At 39.5% G+C, this 18,542-nt stretch overlaps 1 protein-coding gene across 1 annotated transcript; it reads left to right on the forward strand.

The window, feature by feature from the left end:
• The first annotated feature begins 2,724 nt into the window (after positions 1–2,724).
• Positions 2,725–18,458, forward strand: MYEF2 (myelin expression factor 2). The gene is made up of 18 exons (XM_081337253.1): positions 2,725–2,944; positions 5,158–5,387; positions 6,574–6,626; positions 7,866–7,873; positions 7,966–8,059; positions 8,806–8,997; positions 9,455–9,608; positions 11,335–11,384; positions 11,464–11,527; positions 11,755–11,856; positions 12,358–12,408; positions 12,486–12,557; positions 12,634–12,720; positions 13,223–13,321; positions 13,835–13,906; positions 15,371–15,585; positions 15,674–15,725; positions 17,677–18,458. Exons 1-18 carry the CDS (start codon positions 2,784–2,786, stop codon positions 17,838–17,840), a joined length of 1,920 nt encoding a protein of 639 aa, XP_081193379.1. The 5' UTR covers positions 2,725–2,783; the 3' UTR covers positions 17,841–18,458.
• Positions 18,459–18,542: the final 84 nt, after the last annotated feature.

Genomic DNA, 18,542 nt, shown 5'->3' on the forward strand with positions numbered 1-18,542 from the left:
TCCCCCTTTAGGCTGTTCCAATCCAGGGTGCAGCTGACCTGTGTTGTTTTGAATTTGGGCAAAGGTGCTGCCAGTATTTGACCGATGCTGGATCAAATCTTTCCTTCACCTCCTTTCAATGGGTGTTGTTTTCCTGCTTCAATTCTTTCCCTCACAGGCCTATTTCCTTCCAGGAATTTAGGAGCATAATAGTTGGGTCCCTACCAAGCTGGGTGCCGTTGCCAAGAAGAAACAGTATTCCTGTAATAGACATTCATGTCAGCTTATTTTGATGTTGCTGTGTCCAGGGAATCAATGGGGATAGCTGAAAAAAGAGCAAAGTTAAACTTCATTAAGCCAATTGTTGATCTGGATAACCCTCAGGTTGGGTTTTAAACCTTCACCCAATTTCCAGAGTGGCCTACTAGTTAAGCCACTCCTTGAGGACCTATTTGGGGTGCTGCAAATGTCCTAGATGAAATAAAAAGATCTGGACTTTATGTCTATGGAGATTCTCAATCGTCCAGGTCATGGTTATTCCAAAGGTGCTCCTGAAAAAGTGACTGGACTTTCTTTGGTTTTTTTTCCCCCTTTTGAAGATGTTTCACTTTCTCATCCAAGCAGCTTCTTCAGTTCACTTCACTGAAGTAGCTTCTCGGATGAGAAGTGAAACATCTTCAAACAAAAAAACCCCAAGACAATCCATTTACTGTCCTTTAGTGCTCTCTTCTCCTTTCGGATGAGTGTTTCATTGTGCCTGTTGCTTTGGACGTTGGGGATGATTCTTTGCCTGGTGTCGTCTTGTGTTTCTTAGTCCAGGTGGTTTCTTTTTTGGAATGGATTTGAGATTGACCGGAAATTCAATGGGATCAGGGTCTTTGTGGTCGAAATCGAGGGCGTGTGTGAGGATGGTCCTTTGGTCGTCTGATATCAGAGGTCACCTGGATAAGTTTTTGATCCATAGTTCTGAGGGGTTGTCTCAATTAAACCTTGGGCATCAACAAATTGCTGGGCCTTGTATTCAAGATGGACAGTGATTAATATTTATGTTACTTATATCTAAGGGTGTAGGTCTATACATATGTTGTACATAGTATGTTTAAATGTGTGTTATGGTATGTGTACACTTTGAGAGCAAGCTAGTAAATGTCATTTTTATTGTGTGGCAATGTGCCCACAGTAAAAAAAATGACAATAAACGTTATCTGTCTGTCTGTCTGTCTGTCTGTCTGTCTGTCCGTCTATCCATCTATCTATCTATCTATCTATCTATCTATCTATCTATCTATCTATCTATCTATCTATCTATCTATCTATCTATCTTAACATTTAAACTGGGAAGGGTGGTTAAAATGGAAATTTCCACTCTTTGGAGACTTTCTGATTAACTTGGTATTTGTGGGCAAATAGTGTAGGTTTTTTTAAAAAAACATTTAGCTGCTGATAGCTAAGCTGTTTTTTTTAATCAGAGTGGAATCAAATTGATCATGGTCTACTTATCAGCATAATGGTTATCTCCATGGTTCCTGTTTGATGGTGAACATTTGTAATGTTCTCCAAGCCTTAGATAATAACTCATCAATAGAAGGAGGATAATTTCTGACTCAAATAATTTCTCCCAAATAAACAATGCTATCAAGGGAGAATTTTCAGGGGGAAAAACCCAGTTTTCTACCTCAGTGTATTGAAATTCAAGGGTCCCAAATGATTCATTCTGAACTATAGAGCCACCTTATATGAACCTTTTCTTACTATATTTTTGGTTGTACTTTATTTGTTAAATCTGTTTGCCACCTTATCTCACCGCGGGGCTACTCTAGGCAGCTTACAACAATAAAAACAGAAATGAAAAGTGTAAATGTAAGAGTAGCAAGGTAAAGGAACAATAGCATAAACAATGAAAAAGAAAACAATGAAACTACAGCCATATGAGAGGGTGTGGAAGGAGGGCTCATATCTAAGAAATAGATAAATAAATAACTCTAGGAGGAGGAAACTAAGAAAATAATGCCCCACCCAGAGTCACACTTCCTTTTGTTATGTATTCAAAATGGACAGTGATTAATATTTATATGTTACTTATATGTAAGGGTGTACTTCTATACGTATGTTTGTAAATGTGTGTTATGTATGTGTACATTGGAGAGCAAGCAACTAAATTTCATTTTTTAAATGTGTGCTGTGCCCACAGGAAAAAAAAATGGACAATAAAGGTTATCATTATCCTGTGTGAGAAGGGCGGCCATGTATTTTATTTTATTTATTTTATTTTATTGGATTTGTATACCGCCCTATTCCCATAGGACTCGGGGCGGTTTACAGGGCAGTTAAAACCATGAATACAAAAATAAAAACAATTAAAGCAATAAATAAATAAAATAAATGTCCATCACGATGGTGGACGTGATAACCACCACAGAGATGCGGGCCCTGAGTCCTCTGTGTGTGTGGGTGTGAGGCTGGGCGGCTATATAAATTAGTTTAATAAATAAAAATGAATGAATGAAATGGAGGGAGGGAGATCAGGGAATCGAACAGCCGACAGCACGAGGCACTGCCGCTTCTTCAAGGCGAGAAGGGGAGGAGACGGCTGGAAGAGTCCTTGTCGCCATAGTAACGGGGCAGGTCCCGTCTCGGTCCCCGGCAGCCGGGCTCCTCTTTCCCGTTCCCGCGATGTTTCCGTTCTCGCGAGAGCACGGCGCAGTCGCTGCGGGGAGAGAGCGGGCGGCTGAGGGAGGAGGAGGAGGAGGAGGAGGAGGCGGTTTGTCTCTACCCGCGTCCCGCTTTCACACACGGCTGAGGAAATGGCGGAGGATGACAAGTACGAGGCCGGCTCGGCCGCGCCGCCGCCGATGGGGGAGGCCGAGGAGGCCGCCGTCAACGACCACGACCGGCAGCAGGAGGAAGAAGCGGGCCTGGCCGAGAGCGGCGGCGAGGGCGGCGGGAGCACAAACGGGGTGAAAACGTACGCGCGCGCCCGCCGGGCAGGGGGAGGAGGAGGCGGGGGGGGGGGGCGAAGAGAGAGCGAGAGAGGTTCGCGCCTGCGCAGACGCGCTCGCTCACGCTCCGCGGGTCCTAGCTGGGAAGGGGGCGTGGCGCCGGGCCCGAAGCCGTTGCTTGAGGACGGGGATGCGGCGAGCCGCCTAGGCCGCGCGGCGAGGGTTTGGAGGAGCGGAGCTCTGCCGGTCCTCCCCTTCCCGCCCCGGAGGAGGCTGAGGGCAGGCGCCTGGATTTTTCCTCTTAATTCGCCCGTGGGGTGGGTGGGTGGGGTGGAGGTTTCTTCGTGGTGGGAGAAGACAGGCAAGGCAGGCAGCTTTAAAAAAAGGGGGGCCGTCGTGGCGAGGAAGCCTCTTCGGAGGCTGCCCTAAGCGGAGGAAAGAGGGACAGTCCCGATTCAGAGGTGGGGGGGTTCTGTTACCGGGGAGCCTTTCGCACCCTTGAAAGACGGGAGTCAAGTTTATTGAGCTGAAGGGGGGAGGGGAAGCTTATAAATTGAATGTCTTTATTGTCATTGTGTAACGCACAGTGAAATTAAGTGCCGTGCAGGCTACACACAAGGAAAAACCACAAATAACATTATATATACATATCCTTCACGTTCTGTTCACCATTGTGCTGCCCCTTGGTCCTCCTGAGTTGATAAGGGGTCAGCCCAACCTCCCTAGCATCTTAAAACGGGGGTGGGTGGGTGGGTGGAGATTGGAGCAAAAATGCTCGAGGGCTGCAGTGCCTCCCTTCCTCCTCCTGATCCTGCCATTGTTTGCAGACTCAAGTAGATTGTGAAAAGCAGCATGGGAAAAAAAATTGCATGCCCTGTGGCCATTGCTCTACAGCCCTGGACTTGTCCTATGGAAAAAGCACCCTGATCGTCCATGATAGCCCCAGTTGAACCAGCCTGCAGTGGGATAGTGTTGACTGACCAGTCTTAATTAAAACCGTGTAGAAGATTGCAGATAGTAAACCAACATATTTACCTTTTTCAGCCTCTTTATATTTTTATTTTGGCAGAAGCTTTAACCTCCTGCCATTGTTTTGCAGCCTTGTTCTGGATGGATTCCCACAGGTAACAAAGCAAGCCGCCCTGCCCTTAGAAGGGTCTGAAGGAACTTGCACATGTCAAACTGTTGCAGGATTGTTATAATTAGGTAGATATCTGCGTCCTTTTGACCTTCCCATTCCCTATCCCACAGGATAATCATGAATAGTAAAGGCTTTTTGTCTTTTCTTCTTGCTTCTATAATTTCAACATTTTTTTGCAGTGCAACTGATCAGCAGTACAGTACAAAGAAAACACGTGGCATTTTATTCATCAATAATTAGATGGCATTCAGCATTATATAAGATGCAAGTAGCCATTTGAATTACAAGATATTGCTGTGATAGCTGTATCAAACATCTGATACAATTATAGTACATAACTCCCATCTTTTGGTTGTTCTTGTAAGCTTCCTATCTGATGAGCTGCTGTGAAAAACTCTGGGCTATAGGACCATTTGTAGCAGTCTTGTGCTAATACATTTGCTGTTGTGAAAGGGTGTTTGCAGCTCTCCAGTCTATTGAAAAGCAAAGCAATTATCTGACTGTCTGCATAGTTCCTGGGAGAACTATGTTTTCTACCTAGTTTTGGCAATAACTCTGTCCCTCAGCTTGCTCTTAGAGTGATAGCTTCATAGAAGATAATTTAGCTTTCTTTGGTTTGCAAACAACTCATTTGATCTTTTTAAACAAGTAAGGATGTGCATCTGAGCATGTCAGCCTCTGATATTTAGACATATACTTTGGTTTTGCTTCATGCGTTTTCATATGTTTTCATACATTCCTGTGCAGTTACAATCTGGATTCATTAATGTGGCAGCTCTTCATAAAAACATAAGAGTGCAGATACAAATACATCTAGTAGAATTTCAAGTATCTGACCTTAAGAGGCAATGCATTCATGTGAGAAATGGAAAACGGCATCCTTGTATACATCCATCATTTAAATCTTGTCTGTGTTGAGTGAGAAGATTCAAGAGGCCACTTGGTGCAGTGTAACTAGAAGGCAGCAGGGTCTCATAGTTCTGAGAATTTTGTTCATGTTTAGGGGGTTCATGCAGGCATCTTAAAGGTACCAAGGTTGAGAAAGCAAGCATCCTACATTCCAAAGCCAACATAATGTTTTGTTCTTTCCAAATGCAGGGAAAATGATGAAGCAGGAAAAGATGAGACCCTACCAGCGAAAGCAAAGTATATTTCAAAACCAAAGGCAATCCCTTCTCTTGGACACAGGAATAGATTTCATCCATATACCAAGGAAAAGAGTGCAGGCACCGGGGAAAAGAAGACAGTAAATCATAATAGAGTATTCATTAGCAACATCCCATATGACATGAAATGGCAGTCCATTAAAGATCTTATGAGAGAAAAAGGTAACCTACTTCTTGCCATCTTCTTCACAAAAAAGGGACCATCATAAATATCTGAAATATTATAAAATCATGCAAATTTGGTGTGTCCTTTCCAACTTCTGCTTCATATGTCTGTTTCCCCCTTTTCCTTTCACTGGAGACATTTGCATTGGAGGACAGTCTGGTAAATGAACAAATCCACTCTCCTATACTAGTACAACAACAGACAGTGTAGTGAATATGCCAATTCTCATGAACTTTTAAAGGGAGTGTGTTATGTCTCGCTATAGTTCTGAATATAAGCACTACTTAGTGTGTTCCTAAGTATGAAAGATAAAGGATACCTCTCAAAAAGATTTCTCAGTATTTTTCCTTGGTGGAATCTGGCTGTGGAATTATTTCTGTCTGCCTTGTCACTTCTGCCATGACTTGTCTGTCTGGAGCTCTCTTATCAAGTGTGTGACTACTGTTGTAGTTTGACAGAACTATTTGAATTTCTCAAACTTCTTGCCACGGGCAGGTCTGGGACAGGTGAAATCTCAACTCACGAAATGTCAAAAGCTAGTTTTGTATTAATCTGGGAAAATACGATTGCTTCAAAATCATGCCAAGAATATTTTGGTTTCTAGGTATTTTAATCAAAACAAACCTTTAATTGTGCTAGGTGTATCTGTTGTAAGGTGACGTGACTATATGATTGGTTTTATGCAATGAAACTTTATTTTAGAAAGTGTGTGGCTTGCTGTGAAATTCTTTGACTCTTGTAAATTGGTTATTCTATTGAAGGCAACCTCTTTACTATTTGAAGTTATTCAGGGAGAAAGTCACCTTAAAACAGCTGTTGTTAGCAGGATGACAAATGTCACTGAAAAGTGTTTATTGTTGATGTTCTAATTGATAGGTGAAGGGACTATCTGTATATCTGAACTTGTTCACCAACCATATCATACTGGCCAAAATATGATCTATAGTATGAATTAGGTTAAACATAGTTGTTTTTTCTAGCTTTTGAGAATGTGGCTGTTGCATATTCCTGAAAATTAGCTAAATTATATAGCCCTTGACAGGAGGTATGTTGGTCTGGTTTTGATTGTTGGTGAATAATAGGTGTTTCTCTGTAGAGTTGTGCACAGGGACACAGCAAAGAAAGACACTGGTGTTTAAATGCATTGTCTCTTGGTATTTTCCCTTTGTATGTCTTATGTAGTTGGTGAGGTTACATACGTGGAGCTGTTTAAGGATGCAGAAGGAAAATCAAGGGTAAGTGCCGTGGGCAAACATCTGCTAGAGGTTTAAAGTTCCTCAGCAGTTTTACTTTTGTATAATACTTGTACCAGTAACTGGAAAGTAAGTTTCATTTTTTTAATATTGATATTACAGACAGAGGTTTCTGTATCAGATACAGTTTGTCAACCTTTATTTAAATTTTGCGTAGTTGGATGCAAGGGACAAGCCCTTTTAACATGTGTTTTAAATAAATGGCATTTACCTAATTAATTTAAAACAGCAGCTCACTTTAGGATTTCTGTTGTGTTTAGTGTGTTTAAGTTGAAGACTGGAAAAAAAAACCAAATGATAAATTAAGAGTAGCATTCTAACTAGAGGCTGGGTATAAACTTTGATGAGCCTAAAGAGCGCAGGACTATTTTGGATTATTGAACTTGTCTAGGTTTTTTTTAAAAAAACTTGTCTAGGATTTTTTTAAAAAAGGAATGGAAGAAGTTGGCTGTTAGGTAGGAGATACCTGCAACAAGGGAGACAATTTTGTGCAGAGAATGTTTAAAGCTGCTTTGTGTCTTTCTTCTTAAAAGGGTCAAACGTTCCAACTGTAGTAAGTCTGAGCCTGCTCTGTGAACATGAGAAATGCAGGTTTGACTCAAATGTAATTGGAAAAACCTGTTTGGTGTTTGATTATTCCCCCCCCCCCTTTAAGATTTTTATTTAAGTGTAATTTTCATTTGACCCTTGGGAATTTTTATTATAAAATAAAACCAAAGCTGGTTAAAGAGTAACTTTTTAAAAATCAAATGTTTCTTTTTAAATAAGGCAAAAATACCCACAATTGTTAATAATTGCCAACATGTTTTGGAAAATTTGAATATTATTCCTCAAGATAACAGTCCAGAGATAGTATTGCATATCATCAGTTTTTTTGTGGGTAAAGCTGTCTGTGTGCCATTTCCACATTCTATATATAGAATGTATATATATATATACATATATATATATGATTTGGCTTGAGAGAATCCTAGTAGAAAGAATCTGAAATAAAACAAATTGAATGTTCACCTTCTTTTCCTTTCAAATTAACTAAAATGTTTTGAGTAAATGGAGGTAGGATAAATTCTAGTTAAAACTGGCCTTCCCACTCCAAAATTTCTGTTCTTTATTCAGACTTTATTCTTCGTTTTATCTAAACTCTGAAAAACAATGACATTTACTGATTGATTTTTCATTTATTTCTGTTCTTTCCTGCATTGACAAACCTCATGGATATAGGGTTGTGGGTAAGTGTATTTTATATATTTTTTTTCTTAACATTTATGATATTTAGAAAAAGTAAACAAATAAATAAACATTTAATTCTTTTTTAATCCAGTGTGGTTGAATTCAAAGATGAAGAATTTGTAAAGAAAGCACTAGAGACTATGAATAAATATGATCTTAATGGAAGACCACTCAACATAAAAGAGGTATGTTTGCATTTTTACTGCAGAATACTAAGAGCATAGTGGGTTTCTTCTAAAATAAATAAAACTGGAATAGAGTTACAGATTTTGCAAAATAATGAACTTCTGCAAACAAGCAATAGATGTCAAAAAATGCAAATTCTCTTTTAAATTGCAAATATATATGAGACCTGTTCTCATTTCTCTTCTCTTTGTAAAATGGTAATGCAATACGTTCTAGTCTTATTAAGATTTCATAAGAAAATTCTCAGGCCCCTAAATAACGAAACTTGCAAGTAAGAGTGCTTTGTCAAGCACCACTGATTTTCTTCTGTAAGATTTGAAATATATCTACTTACTTACAGGCTTTAAATCTAGAGTTGGTTGAATGATGATTTTAAACAGTATATGACTTGAATTTGTGTATCTTCCGACTGCCTAATTGTGAACCAGGGTAGAAATGGTAGATAATGCTAAAATCACTGAATTTGATGTTTGGAATAAAAACATTAAGTTGACTTACCTACTTTGGATTTTCTTTGGGCTAAGTAACACAGTAAGAAGTGACAGTGGATGATGTATCTTTCAAGACTACTTAAAGAAGTGAAGGAGCTAGGTCTCTATCAACATGAAATAATTGTTTCTTCCGCTACCCCTGCTAAGGATGCTAACCTTTGTGAAGGTTCCCTGGAATTTAAAATTGTCTGATTATTTACTACTACTGATATGGGATCAATTGATGCCTATTTTCTTTGTTATCTATTTTGTAGGATCTGGATGGTGAGCATGCCCGCAGGGCACTGCAGCGTGGCAGTGGGCCATTTACAGGAAGTCATGGTCCAGATATAGCACCTGGCTTAATGAATTTGCCGCCTTCCATTCTTAATAACCCCAACATTCCTCCTGAGATTATCAGCAACCTACAAGCTGGCAGGCTTGGCTCCACCATTTTTGTTGCCAATGTAAGTATAGAAAAGCAGTAGAATTTCTAGGCAATTGTTACAGTGCGTTATTAAGTGAGAGAAGCCATGCTGATTTTAATGGGACGTTAAGCATTGATAGATATCGTTTGATGTTGTCTTTGTATGTCTTGACTTTCTCCCAAGTTCTAAGATTTAGTTACTCTCTTTTTACAAAGAATTTTTAGCTCCATGTTTTTGTAATCTGCTTTCAAAATTCACAAATTGCTCACGTGGACGTTGTAATCAATGGGAAATGAATAATGGTGTTTTACTACTTACTTGCGTTTTTAATAACTTTTCATTGGGAAATGAGGGTGTTGCTTCTTTTGTTCATCAGCATGTTGAAAAATGAAAGAACAGGTGCGTTGAGAGCATGAACAGAACGAAGAACCATTCTCTCTATTTAGGAGAGGCAAAATTGTGTTCATGTATCATATGGAAGCTTTGTCTTTTTAAGCTTGACTTTAAGGTTGGCTGGAAGAAATTAAAAGAAGTATTCAGCATTGCTGGAACTGTAAAACGCGCAGATATCAAAGAAGACAAAGACGGCAAAAGTCGGGGGATGGGAACCGTGACTTTCGAGCAGCCCATTGAAGCTGTTCAGGCAATATGTATCCTCACCAGTAAATCTAATCAAAGAGCGATGTTGTCAAATTTAGTCTGCATAAGCAAGTTAAAACATTGTTTCTACCATATTTGACTTCAGAGAGTGCTTGGTTGCGTGTAAACTCTGCCAGCTCTTTTTGACAGAGAGCATGCTTTTGTACAGTAGTTGAAGTTATAGTACTGGTCCTATATTCTGGAGGGTATCTGTTGGTGGCAGTATTGGTGTGTAGGGGTAGATTGGCAGTTCTTAAGAGATTATAGTAGTTTGTAGTGGCTTAGAAACAGTGTATTTTCTCTTCTGGAATTGTATAGAGGGGAACCTGTGACTCACCAGCCTCCCTCGTTGTTGGCCATGCTATCTTAAGTCATGGTTCAATACCATCTTGAAATTCCAAATTCCTGCACTGTTGGAATGGGTCGCTGTTTTTAGAGAGGGATTCTGATACTTGATCTGAGCAGATAATTAGATTTCCAGTTTAATCAGAATTGGTAATGTACCCTGAATTAATACCTGATCATTTTCTCAGCATTGGCAAGCAGGGAGATTGAGAATTGGTTTGGCTTGGGAAAAACATAATCATCTGAGTAAAACAAAGAAGCCAGGGTATTAATTCCAGCTACTTTGCTAATCCAACTGTAAAAGCTGTTTATTAGTGATTTAATTAATTCTTTTGCTATGCTCTGGTGGTAGCAATTACTACCTTTTTGGGAAAAAAAACCAGAATTGTTGGCAAAAGTAGGTAGATGATACGGAAAATAAATAGAATTTATGATGTTCACAAGCTATTGTTTCAATGGGTCACTGCTGTACATAAGAAAAGTGTTCTGGTAATACTGCTCTTAAACTATGGTTGAAGGAGACTTAATCAGTGACGTAGTTGGCACCCAAATTGCTTTGTTCTTTGATAATTAGTTTTCAGATAACTATTTTCTGTTAGGCGAAAGTGTTTGTAATCAGCTGGGATGCGACACTGCTTTCATTATGAAATGTAGGGAAGCTGACAATGAAACTCAGAATTCCCAGCTTTCCTTCACACCTCCACCCCCCAATAGCTTTTATAAACCAGAGATGTTATCCAAACCCCCGGGGTTGAAATTTAGTGCTTTCCTGCAGTTGAAGAAACTGCACAAGTGGTGCACTGCCTTATTTGAATTAGTGCTTGAAAAAGGTGGCTTTATTTAATCAGCAAACAGGCACCATTTTAAAAAGGCGTTAATCTGCTCTTGTGGAATTCTCAATGTTTACATGCAGTTCAGTGCCTTCTACTAGCCTGAAATTTGCATATGCAACAGCACGCAGATTGAATTGCTACTGCTAAGCTTGTAAGCCGCCCTGAGTCTTCGGAGAAGGGCGGGATACAAATGGAATTAAAATAAAAAAATAAAATAAATAAATTGTTAAATTAGTTGAGAGGTAGACAATCTGAAGCCTTAACTGCCCCCCCCCCCGAGAACTACTGAAACATAATTTTAAATAAGAAAAAAGCAACAATTAATGTAGGGTGGCAGAATCTTATTAGCTATATTTAATTATTTATAAATGTTAATGAAATCAAATCTAGTTTTTCCCCTTGCTCTGCCCACCCCTGTAGTGCCATTTGATGCTAATTAACGTACCAGTGATTGGTGATAGCTCATGTGTATGTAGCACAGTGTAAATCTGAGAGAAAGATGGCTTTTGGTTGAATATCTCTCACTTTTAAAAGCAAGGATCCTTGACTCTGCACTCAGCAATGTTCAATGGGCAGTTCCTCTTTGACAGACCCATGCATGTGAAAATGGTGAGTTGTGCCTTTCTGCTTTTCCCACGGGGGCTCCCAGCCATGGAACCATTACTCAAAAGCCTTGGCTTGTTTTTAGGATGACAAATCCATTCCTCATGACGATTTCCGTGCAGCAGATAGCAAGACACCGCAGTTACCCCGTGAGTATGGTCCTTTTCTTTGCTGTTTATTAATATGTCTTTGGATACCAATTCACTTTTCAGAGAATAGTCTTTGGATACCAATTCACTTTTCAGAGAATAGTCTTTGGATACCAATTCACTTTTCAGAGAATAGTTTTGTCTTTCAACTCTACGTGGCTCCAGTACCGTTCTGGAGCAACCATAGCCCTTAAAATTAATGGAGAGATTTTTTTTTGCTTTTGAAGGTGGACTCGGAGGGATCGGAATGGGACTTGGTCCTGGGGGACAGCCAATAAGTGCCACCCAACTGAGCATGGGGAGTGGAATGGGGAATGTGACTCCAGGAGGTTAGTAGACTTTCTCTTTTTGATCTTGAGACAAGCAGGGAACTGGACTTTTATAGAAGGTGCCAAATGTAGACTGATGTGTTAGGTCTCTTAACTTAGAGGCAGGTAAAGGGGAAAAAGTAGATGCTGGCACTTTTTTACGGTATTCTTCCCCTTCAAATAGCTATAATCTTCCCAATTCTATCCTTTGTTTGGACATTCAGCTTTTAAAATTCAGTATCCGTCTAGATTAACAGTTACTTTATTGCCGGTTAATAGGGAGGGAGGGAGGAAGTGAGGAAGGAAGGAAATATACCTACCGTATTTTCCGGCGTATAAGACGACTTTTTAACCCATGAAAATCATCTCAAAAGTTGGGGGGTTGTCTTATACGCCCAGTCGTCTTATACGCCGGAAAATACGGTATCTATTTGCTACGTTATAAATTCCTGTCAACCTATGCTAAAGAAAGGAGGAAAAAAAAGCTGTAATTGTGCAATGATTCCTTTCATCTGTTTTAAGGAATGGGTGTAGATGGACCAGGTTTTGGAGGAATGAATAGAATGAGTGGAGGTAGGTATGTTCACCTGTTCTTTATTTCTGTGTAAATGTTAATGACATTCATAAAAAGCTCTTCACTTACGGTTCAGGTGTTGGCGGATTTGGTGGCATGAAAGGCATGGCAAACATGGGAGGATTTGGTGGAGTCAGCCGACTGGGAGGTAGGTAAACATTTATTCATTACAATACAAAGTGTTAAGCTATCTGGCGATATTGTTAAAGATACAATCTCCCTAGGAATGGGAAGCGTAGATGACTTCAGAGGGAGCATTGCTAGCGGAATGAGCGGCGGCATGGGAACAGGCATGGCTGCTGGGATGGGAGGTAAGTTTAGCTTTATTTTACGTCTGGTAATCAGACCAGACTATCCTTCAAAGTAAACTTTTTTTAAAAAAATGGGCTATTATGGTTTAAGCGATTATAATAAATGATATAAAAGTGGACTGCCTTCTTAATTAAAAAAAATTCTGTGAAAAGTAAGCTTCAGTGATCCTCTGACAGAGCTGTCTGATGTTTGAGACGTTTCTCGTTCACATTGATTGATTGATTCATTCATTTTCTATAGCTGTCCATCTCAATGACTGGGCGGCTTACAATTTCACGAGAACAATGAAAGCAATAAAAACCATTTTAAAAACAAAATATCCAAAATAAATATACGGTGCCGCCGAGTTCCTTAGCCATTTTACAGTGGTCAGTTAATTAGTTTTTCATTCTCCCAGGGGCCACCTCTGAAAAGCGGTTTGTACTATCGGAGCATCTGAATTGTGATTTGTGCGCAGCTCAGGGATCAGCGAAGCACTGAATGCTGTTTTTTTCCTTGCAGAAATGTTCCGTGGTGGCATGGGAGGAGCCCTTGACAGAGACTTTGGTCGAAGTGATATGGCCTTGAACCGTGGTTTTGGAGACACTTTCGGGAGAATGGGTATGGCTCTGGGCAACCAATTCCCCCCCCCCCCCCAAAAAAAAAGAATCTAATATCCAGCATGGAGCAAGCAAGTCATTTTCACAAATGAGCATGATGCCACTTCATACTCAAAATCTTTCTTTTATCTCTCTTCTCAGTATAGTTTTCTTTAAAAAAAAGTTTGTGCTTTCATTCCAGAGAGGGACACGATGCAAGATCTCATTTGTACCATATTTTTGAAACAATAGAATTAAGACAGAAGCCTGATTTTTTTTTAATCTTAGGAGGTGCTTTTGCTGCTTAACAGCCTTACCGACTATTTAATTTATATGTCAGAATAATAGTAGTGGATCTTCTCTTGTGGTATTTCCCCAATTTTTTAAAAAAACTTAAGATCTATTTGAATAATATGCTCAGACGAAGTATGTGGACGCTTATAAGACACCCCCCCCACACACACATTTGGTAAAATTCCCTAGCTTTTAAGTGAAATGGATTTATGTAACTATATTTTTTTCTGTCCTCATTTAGGTGGTGCAATGGTTGGTGGTTTTGCAGGAGGCATGGGAGCTTCTAATATGGGCCCAGTAGGATCTGGAATGAGTAGGTTGATCCCTTCCAACAAAGCATAAATCCAGTTGTAGAAAGGCTTCTTAGCATTTAAGTTGGATCTAGGGGGAAAAAATATTCTAGCTGTATGATACTTCAGATGCATCTAAATTATATGGGAGGTTTATATTTGTAAAAGGAAGATTCACTGAGTTGTCATGTATGGCTGTTCGATAAATGAAATGGCTGTGTGTTAATGCTTTGCGCTGCAGTTGTGATTGTGTGCCATCACCCATGCTGGAAATACTTTCGTCCTCTTTCGAGGGCTTTACGTATTGACAGCTCCATGCTCATGAGAACCATTATGCTTATTTTTTGGAAAACCAGTGCCTTTTCATAAAAAAGAAGAAAGGAACCTGGCTTTATGTCTAACCAGATGTTAGAGATTGAATCTGAGACCTTTACACCTGGATCTTAGAGATTGAATCTGAAGATTGTGCAGTTTCACTTAAAATACAGTCCTTTCCTGCACTGAGCAAACAGCAGGCACCCAGTCCATTTTTAGCATGCTGTGATGATGTCTGACCCCAGCTGCAGAACAACTAGAATATCTGGGAAGGCTGCTGTAAGCTATGTAATAACATCCTATGGAGGGAGCCTCTTTTTTGGAATCAGTAGATTGCTGTATGATTTAATGAGTTTGTAATAGATCTACGGCTTTCCCTAGCTATAGAGCAATGGCAATTGTAATTATTCTTAATCATGGACCAACAGGGACAACCTCAAAACAGATTGAGTTGAGATTCAACCTTGCAGCGTTTGGCGACTTCCATTTCCCCGGGCCACTCAGTGAGAACAGCCATAAATTACTGAGCGTTAACTAGAAAGATGGAATGGAATGGAAGGCGGGAGGTAGGGAACTGATAAACATTGGCATCTCTGCGTGTAGCAGGATCTGCCTGACATCTCTAGAGAAGCAATTTTGGTGTAGTGCTTAAGGCGGCAGGCAAGAAACCAGGAGACTGTGAATTCTAAGCCAGCTGGGTGATCTTGAGCCAGTCAGTTTCTCTCCGTCCTTAGGAAGGAGGGGACGGCAACCACTTCTGAAAACTCTGGTCCAGAAAGCTGCAAGGGGGTTTGTTCAGGAAGTCTCCGAGAATCAGACATCATTGAATAATAATAGAAAAACCCCTAGAGCAGGGGTAGGCAAACTCGGCTCTTTTATGACTCATGGACTTCAACTCCCAGAATTCCTGAGTCAGCTATGCTGACTCAGGAATTCTGGGAGTTGAAGTCCATGAGTCATAAAAGAGCCGAGGTTGCCTACCCCTGCCCTAGAGGTACTATTCCATTAGTCCGTGCCATTGACAAGAACTACTTAGCTCCCTCTGCTGAAATGCCTCTGCCTTTCCCTTTGCAAAAAAAAACAACCCAATCAGTTCCACTTGATATATATATTTTTTTCTGGGATTCTCGAAGACTCACTCTTCCTCCCTCTGTTCTTCTCTGTCTTTGCAGGTAGCGGAATAAGTGGCATGAATAGCATGACCGGTGGAATGGGGATGGGGATGGGGATGGATCGGATGAGTACCAGTTTCGATCGGATGGGACCCACCATGGGAAGCGGCCTGGAGAGAAACATTGATATGGATCGAGGATTTGTGCCTGGCCCCATGGGAAGTGGTGTGAGAGACCGAGTAGGCACCAAAGGCAACCAAATATTTGTCAGAAATGTAAGCCTCTGAATTAAAACCAATGAGCAGCATAATTCTCCCGCTTTTTCTCCCGAAGGTTACTACTCTATGCTTATCTTCATTTCAGCTTCCTTTTGACTTGACCTGGCAGAAGCTTAAGGAAAAATTCAGCCAGTGTGGTAAGTATTAGGCACAAATAAGGCTGCCTCTCGGAATTAACAAGCCACGACAAATGTGTGCATCGGTGGCTTTCTGATCCATTCCTCTCTTCTCTTCTGTGGAGCCTCTTGAGGTCTGCCTTGATGCTGCAAAAAAATGAGGGCACATGCGCGGGGATCTTGAAGTGCATGTTTGAGAAGAACTATCCCCTCTTGAAAAGCTTTTGAGTCCCTTGAGGAACAGGGACTTGAAAGACGCAACACAAGCTTCCTCTTAGGCCATGAATTATGGGCCGTGTGTATTTGCAGAGATCAGGCTCTGGACTATCACTGTGATTTCAAAGGGTAGTACAGTACCCTAAATTATAGTTCGTTGGTCCAGATGTGATTGCCCAAACTGAGGTTTTCAAACTACGATTCAGACTTTGACTGGGTTTAGTTACATTGCAATAATCCATAGTACTTGAAATACTGTAAATATGTTTCATGGATAATGCTAATCTATAGCACGGTCTGGTTTTTTTTGCATAGCGTAGTACGCAAATTATGCTGTTATGGCTTATTTATAAATTAGGTTTAAACTTGTTAGCCTAGCGGTGGCTGTAAATACGGTTGGATGCCATGGAAAAACCTTATATTTGATAAGTAAGACCTTTTTAGATACATCTGAATATTGTAACAATTTAGCTTTTGACAAATATAAGCATCTGGTGGCAAAATCTTTGGGGGGCATAATCTTTTTATATTCTGTTCAATAGATTAGTTAACATTTATTTAGTTTTAAACTGAATTCAAGTTCCGAACAGATGCTGTTTTTTAATTTTGAAGGGGGTGGGGTTTTTCTTACTTTTTTCTGAAAAGGTCAGGGATTTTTCTATGGTTTGAAAACTTGCACAAAGAGAAAAATGATTTTGCAATTTCTGCCAAAAGACTTAACATGCAATTTATTTACTTATTAAAGATAAGCCTGCTTTTTTCAATATGTTGCAACCTGTAGCTAAAACTTGTTTTGGTATATATATAAACATGAATAGCTTTAAATATGTTTATTTTATATTTAGTAGCATTTTACTAGAAAAATATGTTTATCTGTTCATTCTAAAACCTTAAAAAGCAAGAAAATCACTGTCCTTTGTATTCTGCGGTAAAAATATAAAAAGCAAGATTTTTCCACATGTGTTCTTCATAAGGTGATATTTGTATATAGTTTTAAGACATTATGCTTTCTGTTTTTTTTAAAAAAACCTGGCTTCTGTTTTTCTTTCTTAATGTGAATGGGGGTTTAACTAGACCAACTAAAAGTGCCCCAAGAGGGCCTTTTTAACATTGTTCTTATTTTATTTATAAGCAGTGCCTAAGTTCTGGCTCACAATATTCAAAAGTATTTAACATTAACTCAAACATTTAGTTCAGCAAATCCACAGGTGTCGTTATTTAGATGTACTCCAGTGACCAAAACATTAAAGAGCCTCAATGTGAACTAAAATATTTCAGCTCCATTTTACTTAAAAAGTCCAAGTGTACAACCAAAATCTATTATCAACTACATAACAAACTAACTGTAGAAACAAGATTTGCTTTGAAGTGGAGAAACCAGGGAAGATGAGGAGGAAATATGGAGCCAATCAAAAGGGTTGGGGGGGATTGAAGGAGGTGGCATGCAGCAAGATTTGAGGTGATACTGTAAGCATTGACAATCCTTCAGTGTGACTACACTGTCTCATACTATGGCATAACAAAAGCTGCTAGATAATTTAATCTTGTCTGCATAGTTGAACCCTTTGCGTTGATAATCCTAACTTTCCCAGAGTGGGTAAGCTTGATTTTTTAATAATAATAATAATAATAATAATAATAATAATAATAATAATAATAATAATAATAATAATAATAATAATAATAATTAATTGATGGTAATTATATAGGACTTCTATCTGCACTTGGTTGGCTAAACTGAGCTTTAACTTTTCAGGTCATGTAATGTTTGCAGAAATAAAAATGGAGAATGGAAAATCGAAAGGCTGTGGAACAGTCAGATTTGACTCGCCCGAATCGGCAGAAAAAGCCTGTAGAATAATGAACGGCATAAAAATCAGTGGCAGAGAAATTGACGTACGTTTGGATCGCATTGCGTAATTTATAAGTCCATGTTGGGGAACATTCCTTTAGACAGTTTCCCGTAGCTCCTTCCTTTTTCCCCCTTTCCCAGTAAGTCATTCCCAGTAACACTGTCTGCTTTATTTGAGTTGAAGAAACGATACTTTTAAAACAACCCTTCACCCCCCCCCACACCCCCTCAGCCTTTTAACAGTATAGTGTTTAATATACTGTGTGAACTTGTTAATTCTTACTACATTTTGATTTTTAAGAGAAACTTTTCCTGACTTGTTCAGTGGCCTAAACCGCCTCCCACCTTCTCTTGTACTCAGAGGTTGTGGCTGTTTCATGCCTCTTTAAAAATCATGCTAAGTGTTTCTAGTCATTCAGTTTAAATGAATGGTTCTACTGTTTTTAATAAAACAAGCCATTTTCTCTGTTTAATAAAAGTCTGTATAGTGGAATTTGTTTTTTGTCAGCTTTGCCTGTCTTGCGATTGTAAAGCCTGCGGGTTTTTCATTTCTCATCCATTTGTTTTACAAGCTTTGATAGTTGTTGCTGCTCTTATTAATTCCTGATCACATTCAGCATTAACTGTGGTGTGTTTTTTTTTTAAAAAAATGTCATGATGTGGATTTTTTCTCTAAATAATTTTGCAGCCCATGGAGATGTTGGAGTTTTTATTTCTTGGTGAAACAAAGAGACTGACTCTTTTCACTTCCTTATCTATATCTTCCATTA

Source organism: Vipera berus (genome assembly GCF_964194415.1).
Source record: "Vipera berus genome assembly, chromosome: 12".
NCBI classification, from domain to species: Eukaryota; Metazoa; Chordata; class Lepidosauria; order Squamata; family Viperidae; genus Vipera; species Vipera berus.

What these genes read in the sequence shown, in the direction of transcription:
- MYEF2 (XM_081337253.1), top strand. Translation starts at nt 2,784, where the DNA reads ATGGCGGAGGATGACAAGTACGAGGCCGGCTCGGCCGCGCCGCCGCCG. An exon ending in AGCACAAACGGGGTGAAAAC is followed by an intron (nt 2,945 to 5,157) that starts GTACGCGCGCGC and finishes TTCCAAATGCAG; the next exon opens with GGAAAATGATGAAGCAGGAA. An exon ending in CCACCATTTTTGTTGCCAAT is followed by an intron (nt 8,998 to 9,454) that starts GTAAGTATAGAA and finishes TGTCTTTTTAAG; the next exon opens with CTTGACTTTAAGGTTGGCTG.